Source organism: Vitis riparia, chromosome 12 (genome assembly GCF_004353265.1).
Source record: "Vitis riparia cultivar Riparia Gloire de Montpellier isolate 1030 chromosome 12, EGFV_Vit.rip_1.0, whole genome shotgun sequence".
NCBI lineage: Eukaryota > Viridiplantae > Streptophyta > Magnoliopsida > Vitales > Vitaceae > Vitis > Vitis riparia.
This window is the reverse complement of record NC_048442.1, coordinates 19092033-19111104: the sequence shown is the minus strand read 5'-3', so window position 1 is coordinate 19111104 and position 19072 is coordinate 19092033. Positions and strand designations below refer to the sequence as shown.

The 19072-nt window shown below is 33.6% G+C and overlaps 2 protein-coding genes and 2 non-coding genes across 4 annotated transcripts; all 4 read left to right on the top strand.

The window, feature by feature from the left end:
* The first annotated feature begins 2032 nt into the window (after nucleotides 1-2032).
* On the top strand, nucleotides 2033-7279 carry LOC117926187 (O-acyltransferase WSD1-like). Its single transcript, XM_034845265.1, has 5 exons — nucleotides 2033-2473; nucleotides 2813-3385; nucleotides 5394-5747; nucleotides 5870-6007; nucleotides 6884-7279. The coding sequence occupies exons 1-5, from the start codon at nucleotides 2282-2284 to the stop codon at nucleotides 7043-7045; spliced, it is 1419 nt and encodes a 472-aa protein (XP_034701156.1). The 5' UTR covers nucleotides 2033-2281; the 3' UTR covers nucleotides 7046-7279.
* A 2224-nt stretch (nucleotides 7280-9503) lies between these two features.
* LOC117927402 lies at nucleotides 9504-9587 on the top strand. Its single transcript, XR_004653332.1, has one exon. It is a non-coding gene; the product is annotated as a small nucleolar RNA R32/R81/Z41 (small nucleolar RNA).
* An 82-nt stretch (nucleotides 9588-9669) lies between these two features.
* On the top strand, nucleotides 9670-9764 carry LOC117927399. Its single transcript, XR_004653329.1, has one exon. It is a non-coding gene; the product is annotated as a small nucleolar RNA snoR31/Z110/Z27 (small nucleolar RNA).
* Nucleotides 9765-10882: 1118 nt separating this feature from the next.
* On the top strand, nucleotides 10883-16083 carry LOC117926071. Its single transcript, XM_034845155.1, has 5 exons — nucleotides 10883-11036; nucleotides 11975-12051; nucleotides 13235-13317; nucleotides 15016-15057; nucleotides 15925-16083. Exons 1-5 carry the CDS (start codon nucleotides 10930-10932, stop codon nucleotides 16081-16083), a joined length of 468 nt encoding a protein of 155 aa, XP_034701046.1. The 5' UTR covers nucleotides 10883-10929.
* The last annotated feature ends 2989 nt before the right edge of the window (nucleotides 16084-19072 follow it).

The window sequence follows — 19072 nt, the reverse complement described above, 5'->3', positions numbered from 1 at the left end:
TTACCAAACATTTTTTTTCTAGAGAGAAGAAAATCGGTCTAGAAATAGTTAATTGCCAAACAGGTCTGAATTATCTTTAATCATACTTTTTTTTTCATTTTGTAAATCAATTTTAATTTGATTTAATATTGTTCTAACTTCTAAAATAAAGCTAATGACTAAAAAGTAAGGTTTTGTTTAGGAATTATTTTCAGAAACAATTTTTTAAAACTGTTTTATGATATTTTGTGATATAAAAGTATATTTAAGAACTTGAAATGTTTGCAACCTACTTTTTATATTTTAAAAATAATTTTTATATACAGTATTTTATTTTTATCTATTCTCCATATTTTTAAAATTATTTTTTAAAACGACTCTTAGTAAATACGTGAAAACAATTAAAATATGTTTTTTAATTTTAAAGAACAAAAAATTATTTTTTGTTTTTTGATTGTCAAATATATTTTTTCCTTTGGATAACAAAAAACCATTTTCAAAACTTTCAAAAGCAGTTATAACAACGAGACCTAATTCATTGATCAAATGGGAAACAAAAATTGAAGATGGGACCAAAACTAAAAAAATATCTTTAGTGAGTACAACCATGGAAGAATCAAATTTATACACTCAAAACTAATGGCGGTGGAGCCTGGACCATCTATATTTTTGAGTTAGACCCATCACCCATGAGTGCCAACCCGTGAAAGGAAAGCCATAATCAATTGAAGACCCTAATTGTAATGTGTGCTTGGCCTCACCAAATACAAAAGGGACAATGGGCTTTCGGACCTATGCCCAAAAATTAAAATTTGGTGCATAAAAATGGTATAATCGATGGAGATGATATAAAATATAAAAAGATTAATATATCTTTCAAAACTATTTTCTATCATAATGTTTGAGAAACTTGTTTATCTTAATTTTTTTTAATAATTATTCTGAAAATTTATTATTTTTAGAAAACTAATTTTAAAAAATATATTATTTAGAAAAAATAAATTTGACATATTTTTAGTTATTTTTTATATACACAATTTTAAAAATATATATTTTCAAAGATGTTTGATTTTTAAATAATAATAATTTATTTTTACATTTTTGGAAAATATTGTATTTTTTTTTTTTCTAAATCTCTAGATTATATTAAATTTTATTGAGATTTACAAAATGGATAAAATTTAAATTAATATTTTTCTACTTTTTTTTTCTATAGTTAATAAAGGTCACTGTTGGAAAGATAAAAAATTCATATCATTTTTCTCAATTTTCACACTTTTTCCAAGTTTTGGGCTTAAATAGTAAACTTATATGGATCGAAACTTAATTTTTGGGCTCAACAAAATTTAAAACACAATTATTCCAATACAAAACGCATATCCTGTTATATGATAGTGGTATATTGGAGCCCAAAATTCATTGCATTTGCTTCACAAATACAAAACCATACCTATTTGTATTCTATATGTTGAAGAAAATATTTGAAAATTAAAAAAAATAATATATTTATATTTTAAATAAAGACAATTTAATAATTTTTCTTTTTTTATTTTACTAAGACACGTACATACGATATAAAATACTCGTTTTACCTATTTAAACTTATTTAAGGGACAAAGTGAGATAATTAAAGTGACTTGTTTCATTGTCATCCTTAAATACAAATTATATATGTGACATATTGGGATTGATCATGCTTCTCTCTCACGTATATATTCTGAAAAATAAAAAATCAAACGGGATGGGTACTTGCTGACCTTATTAATTTAAACTTTTTTTGGGAACAAGGTGAGATGGGGTGACTCATTTTGTTGCCATCCTTAGACACAAGTGATTAAAAAGTAATGATATCAAATTGTATACATTATATATAAATAACTAATGAAATGAAAACCCAGTCTTATAATGAAAGTTCTGTTTCGGGCATTTACTCAGATCATCAATGTGAAGCCAACAACCAACTGCCACGAGACTATTGCCCTCTGAACGGTGAAAAATGAGAAATCAACAAACACTTTCCTCTGTCACGCCCCAATCACATGAACTCCATCCTTCTAATAACACCTCCCTATCTTGTGGGATTCAATATTGGCGATATCCCAATGCGAATTTTCCCTTTTTTTTTTCTTGTTTGTTTCAGTGGAAAGTAAATTCCTCCACGTATTTTCCCTGTACAGCACACTTCACCAATGGCACCTTTGCTTAAAAGGAAAGTATGTGAAACTATATATATATATATACACATGTACACACATGAATAACCAGAAGGGGCATTGTATCAAGGTAGCGCAAGAGAGCTAAAATGGAGTACTTGGAGCAAAAAGAAGAAGAAGATCAGCCAGTAAGCCCTACTGGACAGTACTTCAACAGCTCGGTTTTGCAGATATCTATTTTGAGCATTTTGGAATCAGACATTCCGATCGATGACTCGCCTACCTTGTCATTGCTCAAGGACGTGTTCCTCCCCATCAACCCTCGTTTCTCCTCACTCATGGTTTGCACGCTCTTCTCATTTTCTTTTTCCTTTCAGTATCACAGTCAAGTTTGGAAGTGTTTTTGGTTTGAAAATGTGTGTTTGGTTCGTGGGATTGAATGAGAAAATGGAAGATGGAGATTATGTTCATAATGAATGCCTTCTTTCCATTTACTCCGATGACTTACTACAAACAGAAAAAAGCTCACTCTGCCAAACACTTTGGCATCTTTCCATTGTGTGTTTAATTAAGAGACCCTGAAGGAGTTATTTTCATTCTATATAATCCAAACACTACCCTAAATACATATTGTACGTAACTTTTAAGGGTCTGTTTGGATGCATTAAATTTGAGTGCAGGTTGAAGACAAAAATGGAGTGAAACATTGGAAGAGGGTAGAAGTGAAGCTTGAAGACCATGTTAACGTTCCCATTTTTCCAGACGGGTTATCACCGGAGTCCTATGATGACTATTTCGATGACTGTCTAACGAAAATTGCCATGAAAGAGTTTCCACAGAGCAGACCTTTATGGGAAATTCATATTATAAAGTACCCCACAAGCAATGCAGCTGGAACTGTGGTATTCAAGCTTCATCATGCATTGGGGGATGGCTTCTCTCTTATGGGGGCTCTTCTTTCTTGTCTGCAAAGAGCTGATAACCCTAATCTCCCCATAACATTCCCTTCATTTAAGGTGAGCTCCACCTTGGACCGTGGGAGAAGCATTATTAGGGCAGTGCCAAGAGCTCTTTCTGCAGCTTTCAACACCGTATCAGATTTTGGATGGAGTCTTTTGAAGAGTGCAGCGATGGAAGATGATCGAACACCGATCCGATCCGGTGATCCGGGGGTGGAGTTTCGACCCCTCTCCATAGCAACCATCTCTTTCTCTCTTGATAACATCCAAAAAATCAAGGCGAAGCTTGGAGTGGTAAGATCAAATATAGCAACTCTTTCTTCCTTCTCATGTGTTCATTAATTATGACTCCATGACAGTCTTAATAATTGTTCTTTATTGCATGCAAAATTTCCATTAATCATATTTATAGGCTTAAATACACATGTTCGTTCTCTTACCTCAATGATCCATGTGAGCCTAGCTAAACTAAATGAACTTAATAAGCATTTTCTTGGGACTTTCCAATCTTTTCAATCTTGAAAATGACATCGTACCCCTCATTACATTTTTCCCCTAGAAGAATAAAGTGACATTATTATGTTTCTACTCCATTGATGCTAGCTATCACCTAGACTCTATTGCTCCCTTGGTATATGAATATGTATCAAAAGACATTCTTCCCAACTACTTCACAAGAATTTTACATAGAATTTTTCTAATTTGCTCTCACTAGCTAGCTATAATCTTTGGATTTTGGGACAAGAAATAGTGGCAAAGTAAAAGCCACCTTGCGAGAACAACCCCACATAGAGATAAGTTTTCATTCCACTTTAGTGTGAAGATGACAACTCATGTGACACATTTCTCTTTTGTCCACAATTTCATGTCAAATGTATGCAACATTTAAGGTGGTTGTTGAAAATTTTGAAATAAATGAACAACTCATATGGTGGTTGATGCATTACATGCATTAAAGTTATGACCCATATGAGGGTTTTAATTCCTTTTATCATCATCTCACATCACCCATGCATGTTATGTGAGATAGCTAGTTTCGTAGCCGACCTTCCTCCCATTAGTTTGTTAGTGAGACGACTAGCATCAATGTATCCATTTATTATCATCTCCATACCACCCATGATATGTGAGAATATATATATAGTTTTGCAACTGACTTTTTCTCCTATTAGTTTGTTAGTGAGACGACCAACATCAATGTATTGTATTTCTTCTTATTGTATTTGAAAGGAAGGAAATTTGTTATAATATGAAAATATGTAGAGGGTGAATAGGTAGTCCAAGTAATTAATTTTAATTTTTTTTAATAATTATATTAGTTATAACTAAAAGTTGATAAGTCTCCCACAAAAGATTTTCGATTGCACGATAATGTATAGAAAAAATTGAAAACATCTAGATGTTAAAAACTACTATTGGTCTCTCGCTAATTAAATGATTCATTAAATATGAGAATAGGGTGTATAGTTTTATTTAACCTGATATATCTAGTCCTTAGGGTCTTATAGCATCAACAATTACTCTTGTGTTCCTTTGTGGATTTTTTGCAAACTTCATCAAAATTTACATTATATAAGCCTCTAACCTTTATTGTACTCGATGGATACTTTTGAGAGCAATTTTGAAAGTTATGAGAGATAGAAGCTCAAGTTTAATGAATGACTACTTCTCTATGGTTCCAAATTTATTCGGAATACTTCTCTTTATAGAAAACATAGTGCTAATGTTGGAAAATAAATTAACATCTAATTTCATCAAATTACCTTAAAAAACATGAAGTCAAAATGAAACTACATGAGAAAATAATAATAATAATAATGAGCATTCAAACACCCACCAAGGAGCGTTTGAATATTGGGTTGAATGTTTGAACATTTCTTGAGGGATATTTGATCATTCTATTAGACATTTGAATGCTTCTTATCGAGCGTTCAAACGTTTCCTCTAAAAAATCAATTTTGACTTTGTTTCTTGTGCATCTTCTCCTCAATCCATACCTAGAAATAGTATTGTAGTAATTCCATAAGTTTTAATCCCCTAGAATAACATCGACCTTGAAACACCTTAAAGTCACCATTGAAGTAGTCTAAAATCAACTCTAAAGAAGTATGTCACATTTAGTCAAGAAGAAATTCAATAAAATTATCAGCTTAAACTAAAACATCAATGGTATTCATGGCTCACCATGCTCTTTCTTTCTTTCCTTAAAATCTTTATTTATTATAAGTATATTTGCAAATAGTATCGAAGTTGATTTGGTTTTTTTCTTCCACTAATTCTAATTTTCTGTGTTTCCAAACAGACAATAAACGATGTACTCACTGGAATAATCTTCTTTGGCACTCGACTATACATGCAATCAATGAACCATGCATCAAGAAATGCCAATTCTACTGCACTGGTGTTGCTCAACACCAGGGTGATTAGTGGGTACAAATCGATAAAGGAGATGACAGCATCTGATAGCAGCTCACAATGGGGAAACCAGTTCGCCTTCTTACATGTTACACTACCTGAGTTGGCGGATGCCAAGTTCACAAGCCCACTTGATTTTGTGGCAAAAGCTCAACAAACCATCCAGAGGAAAAGAAACTCTTTAGCTGTTCACCTCACTGGTAGGCTACTAGAGACTTTGCGGAAATATAGAGGCCCTGAGGTATGTACACAATACTCCTATTTTTCATGTCTCATTAATTGCATGCAATATACCAAAATTTCATGTCAAAATATAATTAGACCATTGAATTATTGTAAATTATGGTTTAATTTGTGATGCAGGTCACAGCTAGGTACATCCACAGCACCCTAAAGAACTCAAGCATGACAATCTCAAATATGATTGGACCCATGGAACAAGTGGCTCTAGCTAATCATCCATGTCGGGGAATGTATTTCATAACGCTAGGCTCTCCAGAGGTATATTTAATGAAATATAATATTTGTCGAAAAAACAAATCAATGAATTCATTTTAAAAAAAATCCCATGCTATTATTATTAGTTGGAAAAAAAAATCAAGTATCAACCAAACTCTCAATTTTCATGATTGAAAGTGTATGAAAAAATTTAAGTTATTGATTAAATGAAGATATAAATAATATGATCAAGATATAAAGCAACGAGTATAAAGTAATAAGACTTTAATACATATATGACATGATTTGATTGATCATACTTTTCAATAGATACATGTTCAATATCAAACCCTCGTTAGTTTACTTTTTTTTCATTGGTCATTATTAGTAAGAGTACATGATATATATTGTGAGTTCAAATTCTATAAACTTAACCATATTTCCGTTATAGGTCTTCATAGCCTTGTTTGGTGGGAGGTCATGTTTTCGAACCTCACTTTTATATGTTTATTTACCTGATTTATTAAATCCATGTGTAAGTCCAAAAACAAAGACTACATGTGAGGGACGATGTTAAGAGTACGTGATATATATTGGGAGTCCAATTCTTATAAGGTGAAACTTTTAGGAAAATCAGTTGTTGAACAATTATATGCCATTGAATAAGGGTTAACCTAACCTAGCTTTGCAAGTGTAGGCCGGCCTAACCGCAATTGGGCTAAAGCCCAGGACGGTCAAGTTAAAGCTTTTGACCAAGCTGGGCCCATAACAAGGCCGATTGAGTTCATAACCCACCCTAATGGGCCTGAGTTTGTCATATCACAAACTTATCTCTATCACATGAAACATGGTGCTTCCGGAGTTGCAGGGGTTAGTAGAATAATTATAAGCTGATACTCTTCAGCCATGACATTAACAATGGTGTTTTTGGAGTTGCAGAGTATGACCATATCAATCTTAAGCTACATGGGAAAGGTTCGAATCACCGTGGGAACGGAGAAAGGCTTCATCGATCCTCGAAAATTCAATGCATGCATAGAGGATGCTTTCCAGAGAGTTTTTGAAGCTGCCGTGGGAACTCCTCCCCCTCCAATGTCATGATTCAAGGATTCTGTGTTCATGGTTGTCATATTTCTTCGTAACAGAAGTTTTTGTGTCGATTGTTGTGTGGTAGCATACTCATTTTTTGGTCATGAAACAACTAGTCCATCCACCATAGTCTTTAATTAATATTGAAGAAGATTGTTTCCAAGGATGACCAGTTTGAAACCGTTTGGGAGTTGTTCAAATGTTCATGATAATTATGATAATGATAACAATTGTTTGAGTTGCTTCCATTAAGTGCTTTTTCTTTTTACTTATTTAGGCGATGTTTGAATATGCTTCTTAAAAAGCAGACCCTTAAGTTATGTTTGGTTCTGAAAGTATAAAGGAAAAAAAAAATGTTAAGAAAAATGATTTATCATCTTTAACTCTATTTTTTATTTTCCTTCACTTTTTCTTTCCTTTTACTTTTCTCTCTATTTTCTTTCATTTTCCCTCAAATTTTCCGAGAACCACACATAGTAAGGAAAATTCATATTGTCAAATACCCAACAAGCAATGCAACTGAAAATTTCGTATTCAAGCTTCGTCATGCAATGGGGGATGTCTTCTCTCCCATGGGAGCTCTTCTTTATCGTCTACTAAGAGCTGATACCACAAATCTCCTCAAAACATTTCTTTCATTGAAGGTGAGCGCCAACTTGGACAGTGAGAAAAGCATTATTAAGCAGTGTCAAGAGTTTTTTTCTTGAACGTTGGATATGGTATCGGATTTTGGATGGAGCCTCTTGAAGATGGTTATGGTGGAAGATGATCGAACAATTTGATCTAGTTGATTTTGTAAAGAAGTTTAGAGTAATTTTGAAAGTTCACTTTTTATGAGTTTGGAGTAATTTTGTGAGTTCTTTTTCAAGGGAAAGACTATTATTAGATTTTTTAATTTTATTTTATATTCGTGTTGGAAGTTCATTCAAAATTTGATTAGCAATCAAGTTTGATAGAGTTTTTCTATTTCATGTTCTTGTTAGAAGACTATTGAGAATGTGATTAACAATCAATTTTTTATGATCGCAATCCAGGCATGTGAAATGGACTTCCTTTTGAGCGTTGTTATGAATTATTTCTAAATTTAATAAATAAAAACGAAAGCGGTATATTTGATTTTAAGTTATTTTAATTATTTTGAATAGGATTAAGTAAAAAGATTTGCCGTGATAAAATTAATACCTATTATTAAAATAAATTATTTCCTTATCCGATAATAAATGTTTTTTTTATTTTATTTAAAAACAAATTTTAAAACTTTTTTAAATATGGAAAATAGAAAAAATAAAAACAGATGAAAAAATAAAATAAAATGAGAACAATTGTAGAAATTATAAAATGGAGAAAGTGATTTTCGAGAGAAAAAATCAACAAAATTAGTTGAAAGATAAACTAAAATAAATGACAAGAGATAGATATTAGAAAAATAAATGAGAATTACCTATTGTATTCCTCCAAAAAGTTGTCTTTCTTCTTCGACTTCAATGATTTAGGGTTTGATCAATTGAACACATATATGAGAGAAGAGATGGAGATTTTTTTAGGATTTGAGATTAAGAATGAAGAAAAACTAACCTAAGATGGAGAGTTTACAAGTAGAAAAAGAAGCTCTAATACAAAGAGTTTATGGGTAGAGTTTTATTTTAAAAAATAATAATTAAGGTTATTGTCTTATATTTTCTGTATCAACGTAATTTCACTTTGTGTCAACATTGATGTCATCAATAAAACTCTTTTTTTCTTGTAGTAAGTAGAAACTAATCGCTAATTTTAATAATAATTTTAAAATATATAAGTTTTTTTTTACTAATTTTAATTATACTGACTTTATTTTATATTTTTATTATAATAAATCAAATATGAGAAAATCATTTTTTTAACATATTTTTCTTTCCTCTTACACTTTCCAAAAACCAAACATAGCCTTAAATTTTTTGGAAACCAAACATAATTCTTTTTTTTTTTTGTCTCTCAAAATTTTCAAAACTAAACGTAACAATGAAATGAGATGGGATTTGAAAATTAATTGATTTAAAAATAAATAAATGAATCAGTCTCTTTCTACTCTATATTTTATAGCCAATAGGCCTCATCTAAAGGCCCAAAGTAGATGACGGGCCAGCCCAAGTACCCATTGTGGATCAAACATGTCACTGTGACCAAACACCACAAATTCGGAGGCATCGGACGGCTGTGAATGATCGAATTGCTAGGGTTTCAAATACACGGCTATAAATCTTGTTACAGGGAGCTTTCTCATATCCTCCCTTACCTTCTCTCTGCTGGATTTCACAGCAGGTTCTACATTTTGATTTCATTCTTTCTCGATTGGGTTCTTTCGTTGGATTTAAGTATTGGGCTTTTGATGGAAGTTGTTTGATTCTCCTTTGGATTTCGTTCGTTTTCGATTAGATTTTTTGCTTGATTTAAAATTGGGGGTTTTCGTATTCGTTTGATTTCCTGACTGTATGGATGAATATGATGAAAGTTATGATGCATGGTGATCGCCTCGATGTGATGAAGATGTTTTCGCTACGTTCTTTCTGATTCATATCCTAAATATGAAGGATTTATTTTTATGTTTTTGTTTTTGTTTTCAAATTTATGAATTTGTTTTTATTTTTGGAATTATATGAATGAGGAAGATGATGAAACCAGAAAATCTTAGGACACCTTCTGACGCAGTGAAAGATTGCTGTGTATGAGAAAGATTTCAGTTTCTGATGCTTATGATGATGATAATAAACAAATTTTTATATATTTTTAATGCATTACTATTTTTGTAATTATTTATATATATTATTCTCACATTTAAAACAATATAATAAAGAGTTATTTAATTAAAAGGGTTTTTGAATTAAATATGAAACCAAATTTTAAAAAATAATAATTGGGATTATATACAAATAAGATTACACTTTTCAAAACCAAATTCCATGATAATAAAATTATTTTTTAACCAAATTTGTTAGATTAAAAATATAAATACCACCTTGGTAACATTTAACAATTTTAATTTAAAGACATTCTTTATTTCTTTTATATTAAATTTGTAAGTTTTTTTGTGTTAATTATTTTATTTATAGTTTAAATACTTTTTTCCTTTTATATAAGAGCTTTTTAATAAAAATAAGAACAAAAATGAATTAATTTGAGTAAGAAATTTATCAATTAAAAAAAAATCTTAAAAAAAAAAGAAAAAAAAAAAACTCAAAGGGGATAGAACCCATTGGAAGAGTTGAAGATAAAAATTTGAAAAGAATAGAGAATGATAAAAGAAAAAGAAAGTTTTCAAATTTTAAAGATGAAAAATGAAATTATTCAAAAAAATTTCAAACTTTTATATCATAATCAATATTAATAGAGTTTAAAGAAAATAAAATTTATAATGAATTATATTGACAGATTGAAGAGTTATCCATCAACTCCCCTTGTATTCGAATGTTGTGATCGTTTAGGTGAATAAGATTAGGGTATATATCTTTTCTGATAGCAATTGCTTTTAGACGTCAAATAATTAAAACTTTAACTAATTAAAAAGATTAAAATCTCAATTAAATTGATTATTAGTATTGAAAAATGGTATTTTTGAAAATAAAAAGTGAAAAACAGCTCATACTTTTATAGGTGGTATAGATAATTAAAATGATAAAACACATTTACTAAAAAAAATAATTTTTATTTTTATTTTTAAAATGAAAGACAATGATTAGATTTTAGGGATTTATTGATTCCTTTTAACCATATATTTTTATAATTAATAAAATGGGGAGGAAGGTTCGGCTCACATGGGTTTGGGTGCAACCGCTCACAAGTCGCAGACTCCTAGGTGAAACAACACATTTTTAATTTAATTTAATTTAATTTAGTTTAATTTAATTTAGTTTTAAGTTTACATGAATGTATGTGAACAAAGGCAGCCTGGATCTAGAGTCTGGGTTGTGTCCAGACGGTTGAAGCGTATACCAGATTGTCCCTTTGGGAAGTCTACATTGCTTTGGTGGTAATCCTCGCATACAATTTTTTTTTTTTTTCATTTTAGTTGTTTCTGAACCTTTTGATTGATATGATAGTTTGGATTTTATGTGAGTTAAGATGGTGGAAGATCAGGTTTGATAGCGCAGTTAGCTTTTTCAAAGTGCACATCAACTGTTTGATAAAAGTTCTTCATAGAACTGGGTGATTACATTCTGGACTAATTTCACACTAGAGCTGACTGAAACATAAGCATTTAGGAAAGGAAGTGAATGAGAGAAAAGATATAGGGAAAAAAATCCAACATAATAGAAGTAGGAAGAGCTCATCAACATATGAAATGAAACTTCTTCTGAGCCCATTACTTGTTAGTATCTGTAAAGGATTCAAGTTCATAATAAAATATGAAAGGAAATTTTTATAGGATCCATATTGACATGTATTGTTGTATCTAGTCTAAGACCCAATTCAGCTTAATTGGCAGCTATTGGACATTGTACCAACAATGCATTAAGATAGTAAAGCATGAATTTGAACCCACAAAATCAATTGCTCGAGTGATACCTGATTTTCTGGTAAGGAAAAAATATGGAACAGAAATTCAGCATCTCCTCAAAGCTTAACTAGGGAGACATTGTGAATTTTGAGCAGGAAAATCTAGTCTAAGAAATGATAATGACATCAACGTTATTTAAAGACTTTTGAGTGCTTTCTGGTTGGAGAAGAAAAATAAGAAATGATGAGGTAGGCCAATGTCCTAGCCAAAAGAGGGTCTACCATGTATTAGAACTTTAGTTGAGCTAGGGGTGTTCCAGATTATTTTGACGTCTGATAGTGACTCAATGGAAAGCTCCTGCGTTTAGAGGTCTTGTACTTAGTGATGAGTTCAAGCCTTAGAAGTATGCAGAGGATAGGTCTGGAATAAGCCTTGTATGAGTCCTTTAATCCCTGTTTCTTCTTTAACAGGTGCTTTCTGGTAGCAGGGTTTGATTATCCTTGTATGAGTCAGTCTCTTCAAGTGCAAGCAATCATATGGGTCTTAGGTAAGCACCTGTCTCCTTGGTAGGCAAAGGGGTAAGCAAACATGGCTGTCTTTGTTAATAAGCAAATAGGTGAATAAGCAGAATTCTTTTGTTTGGTTGTCTATGGTCCTGTGTTGCTTCCTTTGCTTAGAAGGGCTTTTTGCTTCTTTTTCTTCCTTTGATCTGATAAAATTTTGTTTATTGTCAAAAGAGAAAGATACCAAGATGAAAAAGATGAAATGATAATTTATAGACTCTTCCTACTCAGAACATGCATATAAGGCCAAAACCCAAATGCAACTTCACATAGCGACTTGAAATGAGTTTGTAATGGTGGTTCAGTTAAAATTCCATCACCTGATGATCCCTAGTCATGGAATTATATAGCAGTGGTTACTAGGTAGAGAGTAGAGCATAGTTACTGTGTTCTATGGTGCCATTTTTTTCAATTATTACATTTTACTTGAGAGTAACTCAAGGAAAGAAAGAAAAAAAAAAGAAACACTATCATAATTATTTGGCGTGGATTAATTGTTAGGTACTTCGATTCATTGTTATTTTGTATATATGTTAGTTGGATGACTTGGATGGAGAAGAAATCTGTCTAGTTGCAAACACTTCTAATTCAAGGAGATTTCTCTGGCCAAAATCTTTCATTTGAGAAGGTAAAAGCGATTCATTGGAGTCTGACTCAGGATGTGGTTTAAAATGGAAGCCAAAAGTAGTAACAAATATCAAGTCATTATCACCAATGGTATTTCTGTGGCAGATTGACTAGTGGCAACTCAAATGTGCTAGAATCTTTATCATAGGTCAGTGGTGAAGGCATCTCAAGAATCTGTCAGGCTGTGATAACAGTTTATATTCCTTTGCTACTTGCAATCATATGTGTAGTGGACCTTTACTTCTTAGTTAGATGTTGTATTGAACAACCTTATCCATAAGAATTCACAAGCCTAAAATTACCAGGATATGAAGGTAGAACTCATAACATGTCAGAATTTTCGCTGGCTATGCCAAACAAAGATTTTGAGTGTTTCAGAAGTTCCTAACAGTGATCGATCATGTCACTGTTCATGTCATCTAGCTGCTCGTGTTCTTTGTAGTTTCCACATAATCTCATTTATACCCCTGCAATTTCTGTAGTTGTCACTAGAACAGATTGGGTTTTCATTTTCTTGATCATCTTTTTCTTTTTGAGCAGATAAATATTTCATATCCAGGAGAGGCTTTAGGTTTTCTTGCAGTGCATTTGGAATGATAAAGGCAGTGGCATTTCCTTGCAAAGTATGTTTAATTTTCCTCTTATGTTAATATGGTACTTAGTTTTAGGTTGTTACTTATGAATTAAATTTTCTTAGAGAGCATGTTGTGTGAATTTAGTTAATCATGTAGATTTTCCTAGTCTACATACAAGTTTTTAATCTGAAAGACAACAAATGGATAGCCATTCTTTATGATGTAGGCTTCTTGTCAATCATGAAAATATCTGTTCAAAGATTAAAGGATATAGCTAAGATTTGTTAGAAAGAGCATATAAGAGAGTACCAATGAGGAATCTGAATATTTTGATAAATGGTGGATGACAAAATAAGCTGAAAAAATAAGCTGGTTATATATATATATTATATAAAAGAGTGCTCAAGCATGGATAAAGGACTCACAGTTGTCTAACCTGGATTGATGGACTGATATAACAAAAGAATTACCCGTACAACTTGCATGGAGATATTGAATGACATTTTGAATCTCATATCCTGACAAAATAGGAGTCTGGAGTCTCAATTTAGTTGAATGGCAAAAGAGGAGCTATTTAGGGGAATACCAAAATGGAGTTGTTTAGCGGAATGCCAAGGGTGTTATGCAATGGGCCATGGAAGATATAGGTTATGGGTTGGATGAGAAAAAAATAATCATGTTGACTAAATTCTATAAATTTTAATTTTGAGCAATAATTTTTGAATAGCTAGGTATTTTAACTTTGAAACTAGTATGCTCTCATAATCTTGGGGTGATGACATATTAGGCATGAAACTTGACCTTTGAATTTGGGAAGCTTAGCCATCCAATTTTTACCTAGTCACATATAGTTAGGATTGTAAATAACATTTCTAATATTTAGAATGGTGATTTGGGTTTTCTTTGTAAATTACACACATACACATGTATATGTGCGTAATGTTTTTTCAAGATTCCTTAGAACACCCATATGTATTTGCCTTTAATTTCCTTACTTTTTTAAACTCATAAAAAAAAAAAATTCCTAACTTTTTTGTGCTTCATATTGGTTTTAGAATTTTCAGGGGTTTTTATTGTGATCTAAAATGATTTATGATCCTCTTGCTATTGTCTTCCCCCTATATTTTCAAAGAGTCCCCATATGACATGAATGCAAAAGCATCACTTATGAATCTTCAGCAAAATGTCTAAAAGCATCCAGATATGCCTTGAGTTTTTTTTGTTTTTTTTTTAATTTTTTGGTGAACTTACTATTGCAACTGTGTTTTGATTGCCTTCGGTGCTACATTGAGTGTATGTTTTCATTTATTTATTATTATTTTAATGGTGGCTCTTGGTGCATTGATACTTATTATGTGTATTCATGTTCAGTGCATGTTGGATTCTACCTGATAAGTTTATGGTTTGACGAGGCTCAAATTTGGATAAAAGACCTACCATAATGCATCTAAAACTGGAATCCATTTATGTAATTGTAATCATAGTTCTCTCTTCATTCGAAATACTGTTGTTGCTGTAATGTTAGTGTTTAATTTTTATTTTCATTTTTTCTTTCTGAGCATTCAAAGATGCATATTAATATTTTGACCAATTAATCTTCAATTTCTAACTAGATTTTACATATGGTCCCCAGGAAATGTATTGGAGGCAGTTTTGACTTTCATAGTTTTACACTTGAAAATTAGTGTATGCTTATGAAATAATATGTTTTTGTCCTTACTTTGGTGTAACCTTTTTGTAATATAGGCATCAATATTGCCTTTTGCAAGGATTGAAGTGCCTAACCAGGTAAAGTTAAAGGAGCAAGATGGAGCTCTCTTTAACTCAACCAGATGATTGGCATCTTCATCTACGAGATGGTGACCTTCTTGAAGCTGTTGTCTCTACATGTCACTTTATTTTTATGAGCACGCTCTTTCAAAGTAGACTGATGATTATCCCACTCTTTTAGTTATGGTCTTGATGTATATGAACAACAACTCTTGTAATTTTTAATGCTGGATTTTAGCAAACAGGTGCTTCTTGTGTTGTGATGATGAGGAGATAATAAACCACATTCTTATTCATTGCCCCAAGGCGAGGGTGTTGTGGAATCTTGTGTTTCGTTGTTTGGGGTTAATTGGGTCCTTCCGCTTAGAGACACTCTCCTTGTTGGTCCGCTTCCTTTGTGGACAAGAAGCATGGAAAGACTTGGCGGGCAGCTCCCCTTTGTTTATTTTGGTCGTTTGGAAAGAAAGAAATAGGATAGTTTTTATAATGAGGCTTTGTCGATTCAAAGATTGAAAAACTCCTTCGTTTGTAATCTTTTCTCTTGGTCTAAGACTTGTTTAGATGGAGAACCCCGCTCCTTAATTAACTTTGTTGATTGGTTGGGTTCTAATTGAGGGTTGGTGAGTGTATGCTTCCTTGTGTTTTTTGTTGTGGGGCTTCTCGTGTATACTCCCTATATGCTTCGGGTGCCTTCTTGCTCCCTTCTTTTAATAAATTTTTTGTGTTTATCTACAAAAAAAAAAAGCTAAGCCAAACACAATTTTACATGGGTTCTAAGTAGGACATTTCAATTTAGTTTACTCTTTCTCGATTAGTGTTAATTCAACCAGCTGGAGAAGACACCATTTAGAACCAAGACCTATCTGTTTGAGCTTCTATTTACAGGTCCATGGGGAGGTTACAAATCCAGAGGTTGATGTATTTGATCGAGAAAAAGTTTTCATTGAAACTGTTTTAAGACGTTTGATTCAGAAATTTCCACGTGAAGGTTGTGATGGAATATTACAACCACGGATATTGTTAGGTTTGTTGAGTCTGCAATGAAGGTATCTTTAATCACTTCTATTTTCACCATCACCATTATTCTTTCCATTGTTTTCCCTCTGTTAATGTATATTATGGTATATTATTTATGGGCTTTAGGCCTAGTTAGGTTACTTGTTACCGCACACATATGCCTCCTATATAAAGACACAAATGTATATTCTTTTACCCGATGAAATACAATACAATTATTCAGTATTTCTAACATGGTATCAGAGCCATTGCTCTGACCTTTTCTTAGCAGTCTTGTCTGCATTAGTGTGACTTCCTTTCTTACCAGATGATTGCCGTTGAACCTCCGACGTCATCCAGCCGTCGTTCTTGGGTTCCGGACCTGCAACCACCGTCGTTAAGGAGTTTCACACTGCACCAGACCACTGCTCTTTGCATCATCGCTGCGAATATTGCTCCGATTTCATTTTTGAAGTACCACTGAGATCGTCCAGCGCCGATCTACACATTCGTGGAAACCTCGTCGCCATCGGAACCGCACGCGCCCTCACGCACCGCTCAAAGATTCGGCGACGCTGATCACGCGCCACCACGCGCCTCCACTCGCCGGGGCCTGGTCTGCTGACGTCATCATCTCTGCCACGTCAGCGCCACGTTAGCCCTAGCTGCGTTAGCATCCACGTCATCCGTTGACCGTTGACTGTTGACTTTTTCCAGGGTTCACCAGGTCCTCTTTACCCAGTTTTTTGAGTAAATTTCATTTTTGCAGTCTGTTTTTGCATATTGTGTCTCTAAATGGATAAAAAATATTTTCTTTCTCGCCCATCAATACTGTATTGGAGGGAAATAAAAATTACTTATCTTGGTCTCAAGCTATGCGCAGTTTCTTAAGGGTCGCATGCTCTAGCATTATTGTACTGGTGCAATGACTATTCCTGTCAAGGGAGCAAGTGAAGGAGATGCCGTCTTTCTTAGTCGCATGATTGAATGGGATAGTCATAACCACATGATCCTCACATGGATTCGGAACACTTCCATTCCCTCTATTTCGAATCTGATGGGCAGTTTTAATGATGCAAAATCTGCATGGATATGTTGGCCAAAAGGTACTCCACTACTCATGGATCCATGAAATATCAGTTAGTGGTTGAATTACATCAACTCAGGCAAGAACCAGGGCAATCCATCAATGACTATTATGATCAGCTTCGTTTTATTTGGACCAAATTGACCTTTCTGATCCAACTTGGGCATGCTCAAAAGATGCTCAGCAATATGCTTCCATTAGAGATGAATTTCGCCTCTATGAATTATTGATGTCACTTCACAAAGACTTTGAGCCCATTCGTGGTCAGCTACTAAATCGCAGTCCTGCTCCCTTTCTTGATACTACTGTAAATGAGTTGGTTAGAGAAGAAGCTCGTCTTGCAACCCTTCAAGCCTAGAATAAGCTCAATGTTTTGGCTATTACTCCATCTACTCCACTCATAGAGCAACCTCAGCAATCAGGTGATTCTTATGGCTCTAGCAATCGTCGCAAGCAGACCAACAAAAAGTTCTGCAACTATTGCAAGCGTCTTGGCCACACCATTGAGATTTGTTATCGTCGTAACAAATCTACTGCTGCTGTTGCTACTATTGAGCCTACTCCGCCAATGGCTTCCATCTCAGCTGAGTCCCAGTCTTCTGGATCTACTATCAACCTCTCCTCCACTGAACTACAGGAGATCATAGCTCAGGCTATTCATATGGCTAGTAATGCATCTCTTTCCATTGCCTTATCTGTTCTACCTGGTAAGTCTCAAACTTGGCTTTTTATTTGCCTGCTACAATCACATGACACCTCACTCATCCCTATTCTCCAACCTTGACCCTGCACCACATCCTCTAAATATTCATATAGCTGATGTTCCACCATGCATGGGAATAGCCTAGTTTGTTTCAACCTTTAATCTTTCTGTTCCTGGAGTCTTTCATGTTCCTGACCTATCCTATAATTTGTGCTCTATGGGACAATTAGCTGAACTAGGTTATTGCCTTATTTTTACTATTCTGGTGTATTGTGCAGGATCCGAGGACGGGGCAGGAGCTTGGGACCGGTCCTAGAGTTGGGCGTATGTTTCCCATGAACAATCTTCATCTTCCACCTGTTGCTCCTGTTTCTGTTGCTACTGCAGTTGTTGCAGTTTCTTCCTTACCTTCTCTTGCACTTTGGCATTCTCGTCTTGGTCATGCACCATCTTCTCGGTACAACAGTTAGTGTCTAGGGGTCTGTTGGGTTCTGTGTCTAAAGACATTTTTTATTGTACTTCATGTCAGTTAGGAAAACAGCCAGCTTTGCCTTTTAATAACAGTGAATCCATTTCTAATAGTATTTTTGAGTTAATTCATTCTGATGTTTGGAGACCTTCTCCTGTTGCTAGTATTGGTGGATCTCGATATTTTGTTGTTTTATTGATGATTATTCTCGTTATAGTTGGATTTTTCCTATGAAATCTCGTTCCGAAATTTTACCAATATATAGCAATTTTGCAAAAATGGTTGAAACACAATTCTCCAAACGTATCAAAACCTTTCGATCTGATAATGCTCTTGAATATACTCAACATGCGTTTCAAGCTCTGTTACATTCCTATGGCATTGTACATCATCTAACTTGTCCAGGTACCTCTCAGCAAAATGGTCGAGCCGAAAGAAACTTCGTCATATTCTTGACACTGTTCGTGCTCTACTTCTTTCTGCCAAAATTCCTGCCCCATTTTGGGGTGAAGCGGCTCTTCATGCTGTTCATGCAATTAACCGCATTCCAAATGTTGTCATCCATAATTAGACTCCGTATGAGCGTCTCTTTGGGTCACCCCCTGACTATCATCACCTTCACTCATTTGGATCTGCTTGTTTCGTTCTTCTTCAGTCTCATGAGCACAACAAAGTTGAGCCTCGCTCTAGACTCTGTTGTTTCCTTGGTTATGGTGAAACTCAAAAGGGGTATAGGTGTTATGATTCTGTCTCTCATCGTTTTCGTGTTTCTCGTAAT